The following is a 24000-nucleotide window of genomic DNA, read 5'->3' as shown; positions in this document are numbered from 1 at the left end:
TACAGTTTGTCCACTGGGAGCCTAAGCTTGTCTCTGGGTCCATTTGATACCCATGTTAATCTACCCCCATTAATTTTGACAGCTCTCATTTCTAGGTGTCTCAAAATTTGTGAAAGAATGGCCTAGTTTTGAGCTCCACCAATCTGGTATCTAACCCTGTCCCTAATAATATTGTCTACCAAGTTTTAAAATCCTTTTTTAACGTTCAGTCTTATTAACTTTGAGCATTTACTATAGTTGATTGCTCCCTTTTTAATGAAAGCCTTTTCTATTTTGATTCTCAGGATACATCGGTGTTCTAGTTCTCCTCTCCCTCTTTCTCTGGCTCTTTTTCCTCTTCTTATTTAAACATACTTATTTCCATTTCTAGCCACTAGCTCTCCTTTGTCTCTGTAGTATCTCTTTCCAGTGCTTTCACATATTTCTCTAACTCAGCCATCAGCTCTGAGTCATAGTTTGACTTCACTTCCTAGCATCAATTTCACTTCCCAACTCCACTAACATCTTTACTCAGATGCCCTGCCAGCCTCTCAAACCCAGCCCGTCTTATCCCAAACTTTATCCCTTCTTACAGTTCCTCTTAGTTTTTCTATTTCTGTTTTTAGCGCCACAGTTCTACTAGTTGCTCACGTTTAAAACTTTCTGAGTCATCACTTTTCTCCCCACCCCCACATCTAATCAGTTACCAAGAATTGGTACAAGTACCAGTTCTACCTCTAATATACTTCTTACTTACACTTAGGCCTTTCCATTCCCATTGCCACCAACTTAGGTCTGGATCTCATTACAGCTTCCTTGGGCTATTGTGAGAGCTTCCTAACTAGTCTCTTTGCAGTCCCTCTGTGCCACTGTCTTATACACTGTTGTCCGATTAATCTTTCTTAGATACACCTCTGATTGGCCATTCTCCTCAACCAAAAAAAGACACACTCAAAACCAAACCTTTAGTTGGCCCTTGCTTTCCTTAGAATAAAAGGCCTCTGTGATCTATCTACTAAGCTTTATTTTTCTTGCCTTGCCTTTCTATCATTATTTTTGCTCTTTGCTCAGGATAAGTAGACTATGTACTTTTTCCCTATGTACTTTCTTGCCTTATGTCTGTGTATCATTCCTACCTCCTAGTCTCACCTACATAGACCCACCTAACTACCAACTCCCATCTCTACCCATGCTAAATCCTGCTCATTCTGCAGGCCCAACTCCAAAACCATATGCTATGATGTCTTGTTTGTCCCTTAGCAAAAATGTTCTTTCTCTGTCTGGAATTCTTGCTACATTTTGATCAAAACTGTGGCTATTTTATCTTTCCCTCTATTATGATAAGCTTTTGAAAATATAAATTATAAGTTTTCATGGTTAAATTTTCTATAGCAAGTACCAGGTCAAAGGTATGTACCAAGGGCATAGATAAAAAGGAAAGTCAGATACAGCTCCTGCCTTTCAGTAGCTCAGTTCTACTGAGAAAGAGGCATTTGTACAATTACAGTGTAACTTAACAAGTATTATTTTAAAAAGTAATAATACACACACACATGCACACAGGCAGTTCTGTAGTAACATAGAGGAAAGAGAACTTGATTCCACCAATGGGAAGGAGGGAAGAATAGTCAGGAGAGGTTTAGTGGATTTAAACTGAATCTTGAAGAATGAGTAGGAATTAAATGAGAGAAGAACATTCTAGGAAGAGGAAATGACATATTCACATGCGTGGGTATATGAAACTACATGATAAAAGCAATTCTATATAAATAAATGAGAGGTTTTTATGGAGATTGGGAGAGGTTAAGGGAAGATAATACTGCAAAGATATATTGAGGCCAGATTATTTTAGGCTTTGTTTTGTCATAATAATGCCTTATTTTATATACTTTCCAGTTTGCAAAGTAATTTCACATGGATTTATTTGTGATTCACAATGACCCTTTTTTAATAGGCAAGAGCTGTCTGTTTAATTCTCTGTAGTTTTTATTTTAAATATCAAAAGCCACATTCAATTTTACTTTTCTTCTCAAAGTGCATCTGAGTGGAGAGGGAGTAAGAATGTGGATAATAGTTCAATTCTATTTAAAACCCACCTACAACTGTAACTTCTGTAACTAATATATACTGTCCCCATTTCTACTTCAGCCCCCTAAAAATACCATTTCTTATATTTGATCAAGATAATGTAGCAGCATTTTCTGCTATACTCTGCTACCAATGCTCTATATGCCTTTATTAGAAAACAAAGAAAGGGAGTAAATTCTTTTATTTTACAAATAAAAGAAAATTTAAAATAATGTATTAATTGAAATTCTGTTTTCAATATTGTGACTTTTTTCTATAAGCCTGGTTATTTTATTAGTAATAGCTCCTGTAGTTTTCTCAGTTATATCCCCAAATATTCTATAAAGGCTAGTTTGAATTTTTAACAGACATTTTAATAACAGTAATTTGTAAATGTTTTTTAAAAATCTGATTCTAGGATGTCTTTTAAAAATAGTGTGACATCCAACTGATATAGAGCATCCTATTTATAATGTGGGCCAAGCACCATACTGTAAACCAGTTACTATCATGATGATCAGATTGAAAATGAAATTGCATTTCTGTCAATTACTGAGTTGGCAACTGTTCAATATATCTTAGCAGCAAGATGAAGAGCGACGTCGGCAGCTGAGAGAGAGAGCACGTCAGCTAATAGCAGAAGCTCGATCTGGAGTGAAGATGTCAGAACTTCCCAGCTATGGTGAAATGGCTGTAGAAAAGTTGAAAGAAAGGTCAAAGGCATCTGGAGGTGAGTTAACAAATTTTGTATCATATTTTACAGACAACCTAGGAGCCCACAGTGGACCTTTGGGGACTTTTTATTCTTACTTCAAAATGTTGCTTCAAATACGTTAAGTTTCTAGCCTATTGATATGTTGCAGAAAATGTAAAGGAAGTATAGTAAGTTAGAAGATAACTGTTGCTGTTTTCCAAATCAACTTCTTGTCTTAATTTTTAGTTTCTTAGAACTACTTTCTTAGAATATAATTTAGAAGAAAACTCAGACAGACTTTGGTTTGTGATTCCCCATGATGCCTCATTAATTGTATTAGGAGTGAGTCCAGTGCAATCAAGTCCTCAATATTTAGATCACAAGACTTGTTAATGATGAGCTTTGGCATGACAGATTTTCACTTTGAATCAGATCTTTAGAAAGTAGCTTAACAATGTTCTGGTATTATAGCCTGACATGTAAGGATTTTGAATAAGTCCCTTATCCATTTCTTCTTAGTCTCCTTATTCAAGAAGGCCTTCTTCAATATCTGCAGAAGTTATTCTAAGCCTGATGTCTGCACAAGGACTATATATATAAAGAGACTTAAATTTTACCTCTCAATGCTAAATTTGGGTATCTTTAACATGGAACGTCTTACATTTTTATTTAAGAGGAGTATATTCAAGAGGCCAGTGGGGTTTTTTTATTTCAAAAGTGTATAACCTATTTACCTACCAAAACATGCCAGGTATTTGTCCTAACTAAATCTTAGAATGCTAAGATCACTCTGAAGGGTAGGCAAGTATGGACTTGAATGAGACCTTACAGAACTGAAACAAAGGTAAGCTATTTCTAGGTCAATAGTAAGTTTCTTCAAAGTAAACTGAAAGTTACTGCTGTTATTTCTAATTGAGTTCTTATATTAAAAACTTATTGTTGTAGAGAATTCCAGCTAATGCCTATAGCACATAATCTTCCATCCCATAAATCTGAAAGCTACTTTCCCAAACAGCTGTGTATCTGTCCCTCTGGTTTTCTCAGAATGTTTACATCTTAGTTTAATCTTTCATCTTACCTTTTCAACTCTTACCATTCAGAATTTTTATTGCAGTTTTTACTCTCTACTACAATTTATAGTAACGTCAACTATTAACAGCTATATTTATAATGCTATGATAATTTGCTTTCATTTATTATTAATTTAATATTCTTTGGTATTCTAAGAAGTCCAGGTATTCTAAGTCTTAAAAATCTTTGCCTTCTTATATCTTAGAATGTAGAAAAAAACTTCATATTCTTGCCTCTCCAGATAGACTGTCCTAAAGCCACTAATGCTACCTTTCTCTGGCTTCATAAACCAATAGGAGAACAGTAGTAGTAGGTAGGATAGATAGACATCAGTGTCTCCTTTAATTTTTTTTTCCAGTGGTGAGCAGGTAACAATGCTGAATGAATTATAAACTCTGAAAAGCTAAGAATTAAGATTTTTGTGATTAATGGGATGGGATGGTCAGCTATGTAATCAGTCTTATCTCTATAATCCAACCCCAGTTGAAGCTAAACTAACTCTAGACAAGGTAAGAACACTTCCTCAGTGTTACCACCCCCAAAATGGGGTATCTTCCCTGCTTGGTAACTAGGGAAAATGAAGACCTGGTTTTGGATCATTCAACAGTCAATAAAGTAAATAAAGAACAAGTGAGGATTGGATCAGAGCTAGCCAAGAAGTACAGACTAAACAGGGAAACCCATGTGAAATGAAGATGAGACAGGGTTCAACAGATGACTTATGAGAATCTACTGAAGAGTCTAGACTGTGTTCCTAAGGAGACAAAAGTGACCAGAATCCATTTCTCCCATGGGACACACCATACCTTGGATATTGGAAGCATCCATGTTTTGATGTTAGTCTCTTAATTAGAGCTAAGGTTCACCTACAACAAAGTGAAAAAGCCTATTCCCTAACCTCAGGGGTGAATATTGGCCTATTTTCATGAAGATGTATCATTTAGAGTAGGTCTGCTCTGGCATCAAGGTCTAAACTGAAGCTATTGAGGCTAGGAGTTGGGGAAGAGACCTTTAGGACAGGGAGAGGGTAAAATTCCTACTTGAAATACAACCATTCATACATACTCATTCATCTATTGAGTCACCACTGTGCTAAGCTAGGATTCAGCAAACCTCCTAGAAAGGACCAGAGTAAATATTTTAGACTTTACAGGCCATATGGTCTTTGTCTTAACTACTCAACTATGCCCTTGTAGCCTGAAAGCAGGCTTGGACAATGGCTTGGACAATATGTAAATTAATAGGCATGCCTAATATTTACCATAAAGAAGTAATTTTTACCATAAAGAAGAAATATTTACCATAAAGAAGCTGGATTTTGTCCCCATGACATAGTTTGCTGATCCTGTGTAGCAAATCAGAAATTCACTTGTGTTCATAAGAGTCTAACTCCTAAGTCAAAAATGACCTTATGAGGTTAATAAATCAGGAGAAAGAATCAACAAATTAGTGCCCACTCTTCCAGTGTCTAATGGGAATCATAAGGTCTGAATAAGGAAGGAATATGAAAGGAGGAGGAGGAGAGAGAAATAAGTAGAGACCAACCCAGATGGAGGACCTGGGTAGAAAGATTTTGGAAGCCGTGGTACAAAGTGACAAAGAGGAGGGGGTAGCCAAGCAGTGAAATAAAGTGGAAGGACAGTCTGGGGAATGTGTTCAATATGATTGTTACACAGACTCATTGCCTGAACCTACTTGAAAAACATGCTTTTTTTCTGTTCTCAAGCAGCAGCCAACCTCAGTGAGGAAAGGGAACTTAGTAAGTTTGAGAGGAGGTGTCTTCAGCTTCATGGTGTCCATCAAAAATATATGGAAGGTTTTTTCAGACATGTATAACCATGTATTCTAGCAACCCCCTTGCATCCTGTTACAGCCAGGAAGAGCGTTAACTCTTGGGAAATAACAGAATCTCACATGTCCAAGGAACTACAGCCTAGCTTTTCCTTTTCTTCTTTTGACATAATTTTAGGGCTTATAAGAGAATCAGGTGACATTGTGGTATAGTTCACATTTTTTTTAATTTCTGCATTATTTTAGTTATAGACCTGTAACAGCCTCATTTTAAAATCCTCATTCAATATAATAAACTTGTGGGTTCTTTTTCTTGTATCAGCCTTACATGGCAAGGTGCAGGTATTTGCTATTTTCATTTTTAGTTGTATAGTATTATGGTTAGAGAATATAGCCTGATTTTCTGCTTTGGGAATTAGTAAGTTTTTATTTTGGCCAAATAAATGTTAAATTTTTGTTATGGCCCATGAGCATTTGCAAGGAAGATATCTGTCTTGTACTATGATGATAACATATATTTATTATATATATCATATGCTAACTTTTATATATATATATATATGTTATATATGTATTTATTCTGTAGCTTATCACTTCGGTTTGAGTTAGGTTAGGGTCATTTAATTTTTAAAAAGACATTTTTACCTCTCTGAAAATAGTGTACTTTGTTTTTGCATTTCAAATGAATCAACAAATTCCCTCCCCCTCCCCGAGAATGTTTGTGTACCTGCATTATCCTTCTATCAGTTATGGCAAATAGAGTTATCTAAGTTTACTGAACCAAAATAAAATCTTACAGGCCTTCAGTAATTTTAATTTTCAGCTTCTATTAATAATATATTTATTTGTATTGTTTCCTTATCTTTTTTTGATTTCCTTAGAAAAATTTTAAAAGTTATGAATTTTATAGGGACTTTCAATGAAAATTTAAAAATCATGATGCAAATGAAAGTTTTTTTCTGAATATGTTTTTAATGGTAGCCTGTTTCCTTTTTTTTTAAATACAGATCTATTTTTAAAAATAGATTTTTTTTTCACTGTTACTAGATATCCTGGTTTTCATTCAACTTATTTATAAATAATAACTATTGTTAAGATTAGATTTACTGCACTATTTACAATAGCCAAGATATGGAAGCAACTAAGTGTCTATCAGTAGGTGAATGGATAAAGAAGAGGTGGTACATATACACAATGGAATATTATTCAGCCATAAGAAAGAAACAAATCCTACCATGTGCAACAACATGGATGGAGCTAGAGGGTATTACACTTAGTGAAATAAGTCAGTCAGAGAAAGACAAATACCAACTGATTTCCCTCATTTGTGAAGTATAACAACAAAGCAAAACTGAAGGAACAAAACAGCAGCAGACTCACAGACTCCAAGAAGGGACTAGCAGTTACCAAAGGGGAGGGGTGTGGGAGGGTGGGTGGGGAAGGAGGGAGAAGGGGATTGAGGGGTATTATGATTAGTACACATGGTGTGGGGGGGTCACGGGGAAGACAGTGTAGCTCAGAGAAGACAAATAGGGACTCTGTGGCATCTTACTAGACTGATGGACAGTGACTGCAATGGGGTATGGCAGGGACTCCATAGTAAGGGTGAATGTAATAACATTATTTTTCTTGTGAAACCTTCATAAGAATGTATATACCTTAATTAAAAAAAAATGATTGGCCTTACTGCTGTACTATTAATTGCACCAGGGAACCGCATTTTGCTTAGAGTGGTGTGCAGTGTCAGCTAGCATGCATTGTCTCATTCCAGTGCATGTTCAATTTCCTTTTACCTTTTCCTGCATACATTATACATACCATACTTGCAAATCACCTTGTATTGTGTAAGAGATCTGCCATGCTCACCTACTGGGTTTTCAGTGTTTAGTCGTAAAGATAGACATCATACGTAGATAGATATCTATATCTATCTATATTTATCTTATACATATAATATGTAGTATCTTAAACACACACACAGACACTTAAGTTCTGCTAGAATGCATTTAGAGTATTTCCACAGGTACAAAGAAATGTGTAACATTAATTGTTGAGAAGAATTGAAGGGTTCATCATAAAACTGAAGTCAGTGAATGGACAAAAAGTGGAAATCCATTCTTAAGAAGACCTGAGCTCTATAGGAGATCAGTTTTTTCTCTTGCATTCCCAAATAGTAATCCTTTTATCTAAGGTTACCAATACATATATAAACATCAAGGTAACCCACTTGGCATTACTAATGAGTGGTAGTATAGAGATTAAGTTTAGCGAGGAAATAAAACACATCACAAAGGAATCTGGCATTGTGTAAGGGGGTAATGAAAGGAAGTACATAGTTTTCTGCATATCCCCAGGTACACATAAACAACCACATTTCCAGACTTAGCTATTTCCTTCCATAGCAATGCCATCCTTCTAGTCACTCAGATTAGAGAGTCAGTTTTGACATCTTCACCTTTCCTCTCCTCAGTATCCCTCCCCCAAGCACCCAAAATCCTGTCATTTTTCAAATCATACCCTACCCACTCCCAATTCTTTTATCCTAGGTTAGGCTCTCCATACTGCTTGACCAGAAAGATAACAGTCTCCAACTGGATTTCCTGCCTCCAGCCTTCCTGTTTTCTAGTACAACATGTAGTCAGCAGTCTCACATGAAGGATGATTTCAGTGCATATAGTGCACTCCTATGGATAATCCCTGGACCACTTTTTCTTTCACATAAGAAGTCATATTTGAATGTAAGCATGAGTGGTATTAGAGGAGTAATATAGAAGCTACTTTATAAAAGACTAATTCTCAGTACTTATATTGCAATTAACTTTTATATATGTTTCACAACTGATTACAGTAAGACACTTTAATATAAAACTGCTTATATAGACAACTCATAAAGTGCACAGTTTGGATCATAGTAGAGCACCAATGTCTCTCCATTCCTACCAGATAAAATTTAAAATTTCCCATTCTGCCCTTCAGGGCTCTCTGCAGTTTTTCCTTTCAAGTCTTATCTCCCATTATTTCCTTTAAGGCATGCTTGAGCCAAATAAGACTTCACACCATTCTTTGTACATAACCTACCCTTTTCTGCTTTCATGCCCATAATGCCCTCCCCTCAGTTGTACCTATTGAAATCCTGTACATTTCTTAACTTAAAGGTTAGTGCTTCTAAAAGACAATTCCTGGTACTATTGGAAGGAGTAATCTTTTCATCTTTTAAATTTGTACCTTATTTTTACCTTATAACACCTACATTTCCTACATAGTATTATACTCACTTGAATGTATACCTTTAAGGTGGAATAAGTATCTTATACAATCTGGTACCTCCTCAATATTTCAGTGTTTTGTAATTTATAAATAGAATATATAGTAGAGGTTTCTTGAATAAATGAATGTTGAATTTTGTGCTTTTATTCTAGATTAGTTAGGGTCAGTAATAATAAAGGCTGATTGGGAGCAGCAAAATATTTTCAGAACTGTTTGACAGTATGGCACAGAGTGATATGAGGAAGTATTCTGAGCACTTACTTAGCACTCAGGAAATATTTGTTAATTCATTTGCATTTTATAAGTTATTTAGAGAAGAATTTTTGAGGATAATGAAGATGATGCTGCTTTTATGAAATTAGTCAAACATTTGTGCTAGGCACAGTTGATTGGAAAAGAAGTCTCAACTTATTATACTTAAATAAAGTAGCCAAGTATAATGCCTTAGCAATTTGAAAGCATTTAGTAATGTTTTTCCCCTCAGGGCATTTCTCTATCTTTCTTCTTTGTTGTGTTCTTCTAAATGGCTTACACAGTACATGGAAAGTCTTCAATAAATGTAGAATATTATTATTAATATTAATGCTCACAGTATGTATTTACTTGGGAGACCCAAAATCAAACACAAAGGTGTGCAGGGAAAAGGACAAATATTGAAAGATTAAGCCCAAGTTAATAGAATTTTGAAATTTCTCAATTGTAATGATCTTGAAATACCTCATTACTAAGAAAAATTGTCCAGGAAAATATAAATTGTAACATGCTAGAGATAGTCACTGACTCCTGAGGCTAGACAAATATTTCTCAAAAGGTACACTGCCTGTCAATAGCAGAAGTTAAAGCTAAACCTCTAATATGAAACTAAATTACTGTTATGCCTTTTCAAATGTGTAATATTACTTCACCAATTTTAGCACTAGGATTTAGAAAGGAAAAAACATATAATACAAATATTTAATGTAAAATATGACTCCATTTATTAATTGTGACCTAAAACATTTTACTAAGCATATAAAGATAGTATAAGACTTTGTCATTCCCATGAACTCAATTTGAATAGTGACAGATTTTTCTCAGCTTTCAGTCTTTCAAGTTGCACTGTCGTTTTTCTGAACTTTCTTTTGCATAAAGATACTGTTTATTCTGGTCTCAGTCTTGTCTCTTAATTTATCTATAATGCTTTTGTGATATGTCATTAATAGCAGAAGACCTTTCAAGTCTTCATACAAATGATTTAACCATAGCTGCAAGTTCATGATAAATGATTTGTTTATTCATTTATATCTAATAAATGATAAAAATGTGAAATTTAGAAATATTATTTGATGACTGTTACCAACCAGCTTTATTTTTGTATGCTGCTATTAACGGTTACCGATACATTACATTTTAAAATACAGGGCCTCAATGAACTCAGTGATTCAGAGACAGCATGTGGTAAATTGTAAGACCTTTGCATCTGCTTTGATGTGACAATTCATCTTTGACATATGAATGTAAAATGTAAATGTTAATCCAATAGTAAAAATGTCTCTTAAACCTGATTTCTCAATTTACTGTTCTGTGTCAGACCTGAATTTGAATAACTGTCATTAAAATACTAATTTTCCTTCCTTAGTGTTTTGGACAAATGATATAAAATAGAAATAATATACTAACATTGTTGCTACATGTTCCTACAGATGAAAATGATAATATTGAGATAGATACTAACGAGGAGATTCCTGAAGTCTTTGTTGTGGGAGGTGGAGATGAACTTACTAATTTAGAAAATGCCCTTGATACTCCTGGTAATTTCAAATTATAAATATTTTGTGTCCTGATGCATGGCAAACTTTATCACTGCATTTTTACTATTATTTCATCAGTAATTTATAAGTTATTTTTGTTGTATTACATCTTATGCCCTCACAAATCATTTAGCTAAGTCCACTTCCCATTAATTTTATGTCATTATTTTGTTACAGATGTAATGTTAAAATTAGCAATAAAATTAGAGTAGCAAATTGTAGTTTGTATTCTCTTCTTACTAAGATTCACTGTTACATTTTGTGTTGTATGAGACAATTTGTAGGCATTCAATAATTGGTTCCCCTTCTCAGCCTACTTTGATGTGATGTTGTAAGGTATAAATGTAGTATCTGTGGAGTACTTCAAATGTAAATCTAAAGCATGGGTCAGACTTTCTGATTGGTTTAGAATTGGTAGTCTTAGATATAATATTTTGTAAATTTAGCGCTTACTTTAAATATTTAAATATTACACTAATAAGTTATATTAAACATACTTAAATACTGATTACAATAAGACACTTGTTTGCAAACTGCCTGTATAAATTGCTATTAATTTCATTTCTTATGTCAATAAATATTATACCAATAATTACATTGGAAAATGACCTTCTAAGTCATTGTTTAAAATATAAAGATACACGGCTGTGGTTTAATAATTGAGTGTCTCATATGCATTGCCTTTACATGTCAGCAGCAGGTATCAATCCAAAGCTTTGTATACTTGAGGGGTTCCATAAATGCTTATTGAATTGAACTCACATAGCAATAAAAAGCCTTAAGTGCTTTCTATAGACTTAAACATAAGAGTGAAGTCCCAATACTTAGCTTGCCCTGTAAAAAGCTAAAGGGAGTGAAAGCAGGTATTCTTCCCAGCCCTGACATGCCCTTGCAATGCTAACCTGCTTTTTTTCTTCTTCCCCTGTTTGAAATCTTTGTGTTATTTCTCCAGGGGACAATCAACCAGGGTTTTCCTAACTTTAGGGAGCACCCAAGAAAACCATGCCCTTTTTTCAGTAGTTCTTTCATGATTTAGTATTAAATTATACTTTTACTAGATACAGGTCAATATTTTTATAGTTGTACAAGTTCAGGAGAATACTGATATTTAAGGAAAATTTTCAACTGTTTAATCCAAAATTAGTACTACCTTTTACTTCTTTCTATTTAAAATACTGTGGAACTTGGGTAGGCTTGAATTTTCTTTCTGAAAAAGATTTGTGTGGTTGCTTATCCCCCCTCTCATCACAACCACCAACAAGACTTTCTCAGAAACCAGTCACATCTGTTTACCGCTGAGGGCATGTGTAAGTAGAGAATTGAAGCCTAAACATTCAATTTGTGGAAGTATAAAATCAGTGATAATAAGTGATGAATATTTTCTGATTTTAGAGTAGATTATGAAGACAGGAAAAATTAGCCATTTCTTAGGTAAGATGAGGGGAATTTTCTAGTTTTATTTACAGGAACTTTGTGGGCTACTTTAAAGGTCAGATAGTATTAGGGCTAATAGGCTTGACTTTTGTCTTTTTTAAAAATACTCCTCCTATTTTATGTATGCCAAAAAAGAAAACACATCTCAGTCTTCCTATTTTGGGAGTTAACTACTGTATTGTGTACAACTCTTAAACATGCCAGTTAGTGTTGGCATGTGCATGGGACAGACTTTCTAATTTAGACTATGGTTTGTTTCATAGCAGTATGAATTAGTCCTGTAAACTGGAATCTAGAAGCACATAGCATATATTATGATTTTTATCCTCACTTTATTTTCCCCAAAATTCTTTTTTAATATGTATATAGAAGTCATAATGTTTTAATAATAAATTGTTCAATCTTTATCTTGATTTGACCATAGTTCATCAGATATTGTTTAAAGGAGAAGCCTGGCAATATAAAATGACCAATTTGCATGAAAGTAATGATAATAGCATTTATTAAGAGTCTGGTAATTAGAAAACCTAATAATCTTTATGAAAAATATCATTCACCAAATGGTGGCATGTCTTTTATAACCATCTTATTAGAGTTTCTTTGAGTGAATTTGTTTTAAATAGAGTTATTTGTTTCCATTTGTTTCTGAACTATTTTATTACTAAAGATGAATGTACTTGCTAAAAATAATTTGGAAGTGTTTTAGAAGTTATACCTGTATTTTATTTATTTTACTTATTTAAATTTCTATCCATGTTTAATACATTCCAAAATATAATCTTTGTTGTATTTCTGCTCTCTAAGTAGAACTAGGCTAAAATAATGTAAAATCAAGTATATCACTTCTTTTAAATATATACTTTGTGATAGCTTGTTTTATTATACAGTGACTTATATAAATATATACATCAAATACAGGCTTAGGTTTTCAGGTAAGCATAGCTACTATTAATGATAGTATAAATGAATGGTCTATAGGTTATGTTGACTATATAGTTAAGGGGGCTGGTTTGGGACAAATATATGTACATACATATATTTATTTATTTATTTATATACACACACACAAAGAACACATGCTAAGAGACTAGATCTTAATTGTTCCCACCACAAAAAAGAAATAATAATTATGTGATGTGATAGAAGTATTCACTACTGCTATTATGGTAATCATATTGCAATATATAAATGTATGAAAGCAACACATTGTATACCTTAAACTTACACAATATTATATAGCAATTATATCAAAAAAAAGAATATAGTCAATATACATGAAGATAGTATTCAATTATATTATAGCTGTATGGTATGTAGTATAGCTTATATATATATACATGTGTGAAAAGTTCTGTATATTTCTGGTCTGATATGTTATTTCACAAGTTTAATGTCCTTCTCTCTCTCTTTTTTTTAAACATAATAATATTTTTAAGATGTCCCCTAAATTGATAGCCTGTACATATAAATGTATCTCACTTGGTTATTCATAATATTTGCATATTTAACAGAACAAAATACTAAGTTGGTGGATTTGAAACTGAAGAAGCTCCTAGAAGCTCAGCCGCAGGTGGCAATTTCCCTCTCCAGCACTCAGAAGGCTGTAACTGAGAGCTCAGAGCAAGACATTAAGGTGAATCTTTCTTCTCTAAAACATTTGACTTGGTATTTGTGTATTTCAATTTCCACTGGCACTTTATAATCCTAAAGTCAATGTTTTACCAAATTTTCCACATTAAGATTAAGGTATAAAAATTTTTATTAAATAGCCAATAAATTAACTCTCAATATTAGTTATTGTATTCATATACTGTTTTTCAGATAAACTCTCTGAATTGGTAATTGGTATTCATATATTGTTTTTCAGAGAAACTACTACTTTAAATTGATATGTTGGCAAAAGCAGAAACTATTGTTGACTTCAATAGATATTTATATTTTGCTAAGAAAAATGTTACTAAGAGAATTCTAGCATATTTTCTATCATCCTCAAAATTCGACCTGTTTAGATGAACTAGTATTAATGTTATTTAATACCTGAAGATGGTATGTGATCGACTATACACTTCTAAGAACTTGCATGTGTTTTGTGCCAAAAGGAATCTTAACTTGTATAGGGTTTTGGCCAACATGCCACATTATGAGAAGATGATTTCGAGTATTTATATTATTCCCACTCAAGCCATCCTTGCTTTTCCTCACACTGTATCACTAATATTTCTCTAGCTTTAGGGCACTTCTAGTCCTGTATAACTTTCACCCACCTGCGGACTATGGAACTGCCCTGCTGACTGAAAGGATTTCCTTCCCCAGACACAGAGATGCTTTGAAGTCCCAAAACAATGACTTCCATTGCTTTCCCCTTATACTGTTGGTCTCTATAAATTGGTGATGAAAGTGTGTGGCGGCACCAGAGGGCTGCTGGTCTCTGTCTTTGAGCAAAAGGAAGCCTGGATCAGGTCTGATTTTGCGTTCAATTTAGCTTTCTGCAGTGGATTTAATGCAGAATGAAGCTGGCCTAAGAATAATACAATGGATTGAAAAGGCTAACTGAATTAGTGGGTTTAGAGGAATACATTTGTAAAATGGCAGAAGTCCCTAGTCATAAAAAGGTTCCTTAAGATGGGATTTACTGGCTAATCACACTGATATTTTAACATGTTGCCAGGCCTCAAAAAATTTAGCTATGTTTGTTTATTTTGGTAAAGACTTGAGTTTTAGACTATTGGGCAGTTATTATGATAATAGTAGAATACACACTTTCCTTAAACAAAAAAATGAATACCAAAGTTGTTTTATCCTAGCTGCATAGCTAGCACATTGTAATGATTAGTATGAATTAGTGTGGTACTAATAATAAATATATAACTTTAAAAAATCAAAATAGAGATATTTTCAAGGTTAATTACCTAAGTAGATGAAATTGGTTTTGCTTTCCAAAAAGCTCTTATGAGGTAATATTTAAAGTTACTCCAACAAAAGGTATGCTTTAAAGAGCTTGTCTTTGTATGAATCTTCTTAGTTAAGATTTTTTAAGTGGTGCTTATAAAGAACATATAGAGTCCATCTGTTCTCTTGAAGCTTTCAGCATTGATTTGCGGTTGTATTATTTTTTTTTTAATAATATGCAGTTTACACGTTTATAAATGAGGCATTCTGTGTTTGTGGAAAAGGATAAACTGTTACCTTCCCTTGAGGATTCTGTATCCCAGGCCTCCTTGAGGCTAGAGAATAGGCCATTGGAGGACTCCCTCATTACTGATTGTCTCAATGCAGAGGAAGGGCAAAGTCTTGGTAGCTTTTGATAACCAGTTTCAGCATTCAGCAGGCTTAGCTATTAGTCATGCATCTTAGCCTTTCCCTATTTACTTTCAAAACACTTAATAAAAATAATAAAAGATTAGGTATAAAATGAAATATTTGTTTGGTACACAGCGCCTCGGTATCTGCAGCTTCCACACACTGCAGTGGTTCAGTCTTCTGGGTATTTCTTGTTGATAGAACCATTTGAATTTGTTACCAGTATTAACATAGGAAGCTCTGGAAAAGATAATTGTAGTTTCCTTAGCTGTAAAGGGCTTACTTACAAATCTGGCTTTGGAAAGTTATAGCTGATGAAATGGAGTTCAGTGGGGTAGTATTATAATCCTACCTTTTAGCCTTCATCCAGCATTAGTGGTTTATCTCAATGGGCATAAAATTAGAAAATAGTTCTTCGTGTCATACAAGTCTAGGGACTGTACAAACCGTTGAGGCAGAATAGTATAGGAATAGACAGAGGCAACATGGCTTCTAAATGATGCATATCATTGGGAGAAGACACAGGGGTTCATAGTGTCTAATGAATCCAAATTCTCAGGAGTAATACTCCATTTAAACCATGTCTCCCGATGTTTTTGGTTACAGGCAATAGAACTTACAATTGAGCTTTTTGGACTGTTTCAAATCCTTTTTCTTTCAAAAAGTTTTTAAGTTCGCATTATCTTAAATCAGTAAAAGTTGTCTTACTAATGTGTAATTTCATGTTTACAAGATGAGAAGTCCATTACCACATTTGTTTTACTTTTAGAATGGCACAGAAGATCTCCGGACTGAGCGATCACAAAAAGCAACAGAACGATTTAGAAATCCTGTTGTGTTCAGCAAGGATTCTACAGTCAGAAAAACTCAACTTCAGTCTTTCAGTCAGTATGTTGAGAATAGACCAGGTAGGAACACTTTTTAAAATGTTTTCCCATCTTAAGATTTAACAGTATGTGTGTACACACACACACACACACACACACAAGCTGATAATATAAATGCACATTTCAATACACAAATATCAAGCTTTTTAATAATTTTACATGTCTTTCTCTTTTATTTTTAAGAGATGAAAAGGCAGAGATCAATACAGGAAGATACAAAGAAAGGAAATGAGGAGAAGGCAGCGATAACTGAAACTCAGAGGAAGCCATCAGAAGATGAAGTGCTTAATGTATATTAATTTTTTGTGTGGTTTCATGATTGCTGATAATTCTAAACTGTATGTAGAAATAGTGCCTTTATTTGTTAAAATGAGATGTTAGGTTTTTTAAGATGTCAATCTCCAGTGCATTCAAAGCAGAGTGAGAGGGGTGCACTGTTGAATTAGTCTGCAGTGTGGTGATAATTGTCAGATAAAAAAAATGAATTTTTCAGAGTTCCACAGCCCCAGCTTCCTTGAGACATTTCCATCAGGGCACTTCCCATAAAGAGATTCCAGTATTGATCTACCAGGAGGATTTTAATTATTACAATAGCAGATACCGCAGAGCTGCGGTTAGAGGGAAAAGTCACATGAGACCTGCTAGAATTTCTCAGCCAACCCATTTTGTTGGCTTGGGTTAATGGGTGTTCAACCTTTCCATTATCCAGATCAGCCGTGAATTACTAGCTGAATGATGTTTGCATTAATATAATATATATGGTAATTTCTTCACTTAATTAACGGGGAGGTTCAGCTCAGTAGGGGTATGGGCTGATCATGTGTAAAATTGATTTGTGAGGGAAATATTTGATAGACCGCAGGGGGAAAGCTGCTTTTGATGGACAGCTGTGGGACAGAAGCAGGAAGAACAAGTTTTAACTTGAATTTTTGTCTGGAAGCATAGCTCTCTTTCATGGTTCTTCCTTTTTATTATCTGTAGTTTATCTAAGTATTTTCATTGTTTTTACTGTTAAAACAGTCTGTTGGATTTTTAAATCCTTTTAAGTACACTCAGAGTTATAAACTACATTTTAGGGCCCTAAAAACTTATTCTTAAGTTACTCTTATTTTTAAGTTACCTTCTCAGATCTTAGTACATAGAACAGCTCACTGGTACATCCTGATGAAGTATTTGGTGTAATTTATAAGTTACAGTATACTTGAGTATACTATGTACTCACACTAAAGAAATCTGATTATAAATTTTGTTACTGTTCTTAATTGAATCAGTCTGTAAAGGCAATGAAGTTTACGTGTTGCTTATCACTTCCTCTTTCTTATGTATCTGTTCTCACATTCTTTGTAAGCTACTCTTGTTTGTTTTGTTCCTTTGATTAGGAATGAGAAAAGAAAAGTAGTCCTTTTTGAAAATGCTCTGCTGTATGTCATATAAGTACAGAAAGCATTCACTAGATTATTCCAGATTTTAAAGTTGCCATTAGCATTTTTTCTGTTATGATTTTTCTCTTGTATTTTATTTTGAGATAGGAGAATAATCAATTTGTATGAGTCTTTAAAAAACAGTGATTTACTTGATCAAACTATCCTGAGAAATTATATTAGTGTTATGATTTCTTAAAATACTTCAACTTTAAGTTTTGTCAGCTACCATAATCAATTTAACATTAAGCTGATATAAATTGAGTTAATGTGTGAGTTCAAATTATGTTACTAGTTCCAAAGATAACATAAGTTATACATATAATTAGATCATGACAATTCCAAAATGTACTCATAAATAACATAATTGTTGATTTTTTTTCTTGTTTAAGGAGTACTGAGAGATAATTCCTCATGACTTCTTAGAGATTAATATGCTTCTAGATAGGGAAGGGATTTGACAGAAGAGGATTGTTCATATTTATTTATCTGAATAAATAATGTTATAAGTAGCAGTGGTGGTGTGAGAAATCACTTAAGCGGTTCTTCACTATTTCTCATCTACCTAGGAAACTCAGCCCTAGAAATGTCACAAGGTAAACAGATCTTCCAGAGGTAGCTATAATTAATCATTTGTAACTATACCATAAATAATAACCCTGTCCCCTAATTTAAATTTGTAATATGAAAATAAAAGTCAAGTCTACACTCATGCTTTATAATAGAGCTGCTACTTCAAATAAAACTTCTAATGATAATTTTTTTTAATTGGCTGATTTGTAAAAACTAAAATTTCAAATTGAAATCTGAATTTGGTTAAAGGATTAACCTAACCAGTGTACTAGTTCCATTAGATCCTGTGTAGCAAGGTTTGAAACCACCTGTCAAGTTAGAATTCACAGCTACAGTAATTACTACAACGTCAACAGAATGGCATGTTAAGGCGCAGGAGCTGGAGGGAAATCTGGAGATACTGTAATCTTCTCTTCTATGATTTTTTATAAGTATTTTAAAAGTATAGTCACTGTTGAAAGTGAAAGAAGAAACGTGTCTTTTTAATTTTGCATTTTTGTAAGAACATTTTGTATTTTGACTTTTTTTTAAGGACACTTTAAGAATCAATTCTTTAGTAAAACTCCATTTTTATATATTATACTTTTGAATTAAAGATGTCATTGGTGTTTGTTTTGGCAAGCACCAAGCGGAAAATTGTCTTCTGTCCTTTTCCATGCTTAAATAACTATCACTTAACTCTATAAAGATAATTTTTTCTAACTTTGTATTAACTTTTTTAATCTGGCAAATTTGGGTGTTAAAATATAAATACAATACTAAAATAAATGGCTGAGATTTTCTCTGTTTACAAAAGTTTTGGAATACACATGAATATCTTTTAAATCACACGGAGTTGCTTTTTGGTACTTAGGGTGATACTAAGGGTGTATTTGGTTCTCTTGGTAAGTGCTTTACTAAGTGTTTGTAGAAAGGAAAACTACAACTTACAAGTAATTTTTTCTCCTTCCTGTTTGTTCTTCTTAACAGAAAGGGTTCAAAGACACCAGTCAGTATGTTGTAGGAGAATTGGCAGCACTAGAGAATGAGCAAAAGCAAATTGACACCCGTGCCGCGCTGGTGGAGAAGCGCCTTCGCTATCTCATGGACACAGGTACAGTGCCCAATTACACTGTAAACAGTTTTGGCAAATTGAGCGTTCACAAACTCTTATAGAGTTTTGGAAGTGTGAATCTTTGAAGCCTGAATGTTCAGCAGAACTGCCTTGAAAATAAAAAGGCTGCGATTTGCAGCCACCTCTCTGGGCCCTGGTGATAAGAATGCCTTCATGGGAAGTGATAACTCGCCCTGATACCATGTGAGCCAGCACTATTGAACAGTGTGCTCATCCATGCAGAGTTGGAATACACATCTGTGCCTCATTGATATGCCACTGCTTAGAAAAAATGTAAGATCTTCACTGTTCTACTGATTCATTGGGGAAAAAAAAAGATTTGGCCAGCTAAAGCTATATACTGCATGAAACAGAGCACTATGCATAGGGGACAGCTCTATAGACTAGGTCACTGAAATTTGAGAATACCATCTGGTTACTGATGCTCCACAGTTTTGTTTTTTTTTCTTTCTTCAAGAGAACAAGTTTTTAAAAATCTGTAATACTTTGTGTCACAATTGCATTTGGAAGGATTAAGGTATATAGGAAGTTTTATAAAAACGGGGTAGAGCAGCAAGTTAGCTCCTAACCAATGTAGATTGGCATTTAATGTTGATTGCCAATAGTGATTGAATAGATCTAAGTGCACAATAAGCTACTAGAAAAAAAATATGTGCATATATTTTAAAGATTATATATATTTCTTTAAAATGCTCCTCCTATGAAAGGGGTAAAAATGAAAAATTCAAGTCATCCATGCCAAATTAAAAGTAAGTTATATAGTAAGAAAAAAATGCCAAAATATAAGAGTGGAAAATCCATTCTTTTAATCGAATTAATTGTTTTAAGTTTATGGCACTGTTAAAGTAGATTAGTAAAGTAATAATGTAGATTAGGATTGGAAAGTTTTCCTGAACTTTTCTGTTTGCCAAAAATGTATTTACCCTTAAAGAGCTCCTCCAAAAATAAGCATTTATATGGGATATTTGAAAATGCCTACATTAGTGAAATCAGAGCATATTAGAACACAAAGAGACCTTTAGCTTTATCTGGCCTGATGGGCTTCAAACTGTATTCTGTGGAGTCCTAAAGCTTCTTCATAGGTACCTTGGGACTGCCAGGAAAATAAGAGAGCTGAAAGGAGACAAGCGTCTGGATCTCTTACCTTACTTAAGAGTAACTCTGAGTTTATTTATTGGAAATAGCAGGCTATTTGGAAGAATTCTTTTAAAGAAAAGGTTCTACTTCTTAAATTTTTAAATTAAAGAAAAAAGAAACAAATTTTTTTGAAAACTATTACCTAATCCTCTCATCATACAGAGGAGACAGAGATTCAGAAAATCTCAAGGTCACACAGATCAGTAAGTGGCCACCCTTGGACTAGAATTCAAGTCACCAAAACCCTATCACATAGGATCCCTCCCACTACACCAGATAACCTAAAATATATTTATCATTGCCCTAATAAGTTACATGTATGCTCAGTCTTATACATTTGTGTGGATTCAACAGGTATCCCATAAACCAATGTATTATTGCACATTTTAATTTTCCTGTGGTTTCTAAAGGATTGTGAAAATATTAGTTACACTAGCTATATAAAAAAAATACTAGGTATTTTGGTCTCTATACCTTTAAATATTTTAAGACTGGCTTTTTTTAAACAAATTGTTTCAAATGCACCACCTTTCCTCGTTGTGTTGGATAAATTAGATGTTACTATATAAGAAGCCTTGTGCCACTAGAGAAAAGGCTAGAAATTCTATTTTCTTTCCTTCTTTCATATTTGGAGCCTAATTTATTGAGAGCTCTAACCAAAATAGACTTGAGTTCTCCTCCCCAACCCACATATTACCAGTGAACTTTTGAAGTGGCCCCATTCCAACTATAGATCATTTATAATCTAAAAGATAGTCATGGACTACAGATTGATTCTAGAATCCTTTTGGGACTTTAAATTCCCATTTACTACATTGGACAGAATCTGATCTAGACTGGTCTAGTATTACAGATTCAGACTAAAACTGACTTGTTTCCCCAACTCAGTAAGCTCCAAGAATCACCCTGGACTATATAGAACCTCCTCCAGCTCAAATAATGGTTTCCCAAGATTTGCCTAGAACCTACTTAGCATCTGAAGTAAGAGATAAGGTGTTAGAAAGGGAGAGCATATATTCATCCTTTTCCTTTTTTGGGTTCCAATACTTCTAACTTTTCATTTATTATAGTAGTTAGAACCTTTTATCTAGTATGTTAGAGTTTTCTATGTACTTTCTAAATCTCAGCCTTAGAATTAAGCAGATTAGATAGTGTCCATATTTTTTTTTATTTTGGTATCATTAATGTACAATTACATGAGCAACATTATGGCTACTAGACTCCCCACATTATCAAGTCCCCACCACATGCCCCATTACAGTCACTGTCCATCAGCATAGTAAGATGCTATAGAATCACTACTTGTCTTCTCTGTGTTGTACTGCCTTCCCTGTGCCCGCCCCCTACATTATGTGTGCTAATCATAATGCCCCTTCTTTCCCCTTATCCCTACCTTCCCACCCATCCTTCCCAGTCCTTTTTCCTTTGGTAACTGTTAGTCCATTCTTGGGTTCTGTGAGTTTGCTACTGTTTTGTTCCTTCAGTTTTTTTCTTTGTTCTTATACTCCACAGATAAGTGAAATCATTTGAATCTTGTCTTTCTCTGCCTGGCTTATTTCACTGAGCATAATACCCTCTAGCTCCATCCATGTTGTTGCAAATGGTAGGATTTGTTTTCTTCTTATAGCTGAATAATATTCCATTCTATATATGTACCACATCTTCTTTATCCATTCATCTACTGATGGACACTTAGGTTGCTTCCATTACTTGGCTATTGTAAATACTGCTGTGATAAACATAGGGGAGCATATGTCTTTTTCCAAACTGGGCTCCTGCATCCTTAGGATAAATTCCTAGGAGTGGAATTCCTGGGTCAAATGGTATTTGAATTTTGAGTTTTTTGAGGAACCTCCATACTGCTTTCCACAAGGATTGAACTAATTTACATTCCCACCAGCAGTGTAGGAGGGTTCCCCTTTCTCCACATCCTGGCCAACATTTGTTGTTGTTTCTCTTTCAGATGTTGGCCATCTTAACTGGTGTCAGGTGATAGCTCATTGTGGTTTTAATTTGCATTTCCCTGATAATCAGCAACATGGAGCATCTTTTCATATGCCTGTTGGCCATCTGAATTTCTTCTCTGGAGAAGTGTCTGTTCAGATCCTCTGCCCATTTTTTAATTGGATTATTTGCTTTTTGTTTGTTGAGGTGTGTGAGCTCTTTATATATTTTGGATGTCAAGCCTTTATCGGATCTGTCATTTACAAATATATTCTCCCATACTGTAGGGTACCTTTTTGTTCTATTGATGGTGTTCTTTGCTACACAGAAGCTTTTCAGGTTGATATAGTCCCATTTGTTCATTTTTGCTTTTGTTTCCGTTGCCTGGGGAGATATGTTCAAGAAGAGGTCACTCATGTTTATGTCTAAGAGATTTTTGCCTATGTTTTTTTCTAAGAGTTTTATGATTTCATGACTTACATTCAAGTCTTTGATCCATTTCGAATTTACTTTTGTGTATGGGGTTAGACAGTGATTGAGTTTCATTCTCTTACATGTAGCTGTCCAGTTTTGCCAGCACCATCTGTTGAAGAGACTGTCATGTCCCCATTGTATGTCCATGGACCCTTTATTGAATATTAGTTGACCATATATGTTTGGGTTAATGTTTGGAGTCTCCATTCTGTTCCATTGGTCTGTGGCTCTGTTCTTGTGCCAGTACCAAATTGTGTTGATTACATTTATCCATTGTGTGTCCATATACTTTACATGATAAAACTGAGGCTCAGATGGGGGAAATGAAGGCCTAATTAGAAATGGCTGAGTTAGGGCTTGAACATGAGTTTTTAGGTTTTGTAGCTCTTGAATCAGTCCTCTTTTCCCAGTTATATCATTGCAGAACAAACATACCTTATCTGCTATTTCTGTTTTTATATGCTTGTAGATACTGACTATGTAGATTATTTTATTGAGTTGAAATTCACATACCATAAAATTAACCATTTTAAAGTATACAGTTCAGTAGCATTTAGTATATTCAAAGTGTTGCACAATCAGTCATCACCATTATTTCGAGAGTTTTTCATCACCCTAACCAGAAACTCTGTACTCATTAAATAATAATTCCCCATTTTCCTTCTCTCACAATCCCCTGGGAATCTCTTATCTACTTTCTGTCTCTATGAATTTACTTTATTCTGTGCATTTCATATGAGTGGAATCAGACAGTAGTCCTTTTGTGTCTCACATCTTTCACTTAATATGCTTTCAAGGTTCATCCTTATTCTACCATTTACCACTACTTCATTCCTTTTTATGGTTGAATAATATTCCATTGTATGTATGTACCACCTTTTATTTATTCATTCATCCATTGGTGGATCTTTAGGTTGTTTCTGCCTTTTAGTTACTATGAACATTGTATACAAGCATCTCTTTCAATCCCTGTTTTGTATTTTGAGGCATATACCTAGGATTGGAATTGCTGTCTCTCTCTTTGAGGAATTGTTCTCAATTTTAAATGGATTGTGAA

The 24000-nt window shown here is 34.1% G+C and overlaps 1 protein-coding gene across 10 annotated transcripts in view; it reads left to right on the top strand.

The window, feature by feature from the left end:
- Window positions 1-24000, top strand: part of EHBP1 (EH domain binding protein 1) — a 445289-nt gene that overhangs the window by 381693 nt on the left and 39596 nt on the right. For 4 of the 10 annotated variants that reach the window (XM_057497151.1, XM_036890373.2, XM_057497153.1 and 1 more), the window contains 6 exons: window positions 2629-2776; window positions 10552-10659; window positions 13605-13726; window positions 16163-16301; window positions 16464-16570; window positions 19244-19367. In XM_057497151.1, the coding sequence (XP_057353134.1) occupies window positions 2629-2776; window positions 10552-10659; window positions 13605-13726; window positions 16163-16301; window positions 16464-16570; window positions 19244-19367 (748 nt within the window). The remainder of the gene's footprint in view (window positions 1-2628; window positions 2777-10551; window positions 10660-13604; window positions 13727-16162; window positions 16302-16463; window positions 16571-19243; window positions 19368-24000) is intronic. The other 6 variants (XM_057497154.1, XM_036890376.2, XM_057497155.1 and 3 more) reach the window with 3 other exon arrangements.

This window comes from Manis pentadactyla, chromosome 2 (assembly GCF_030020395.1).
Source record: "Manis pentadactyla isolate mManPen7 chromosome 2, mManPen7.hap1, whole genome shotgun sequence".
Lineage (NCBI taxonomy): Eukaryota > Metazoa > Chordata > Mammalia > Pholidota > Manidae > Manis > Manis pentadactyla.
This window is presented reverse-complemented; position numbering and strand designations above follow the sequence as displayed.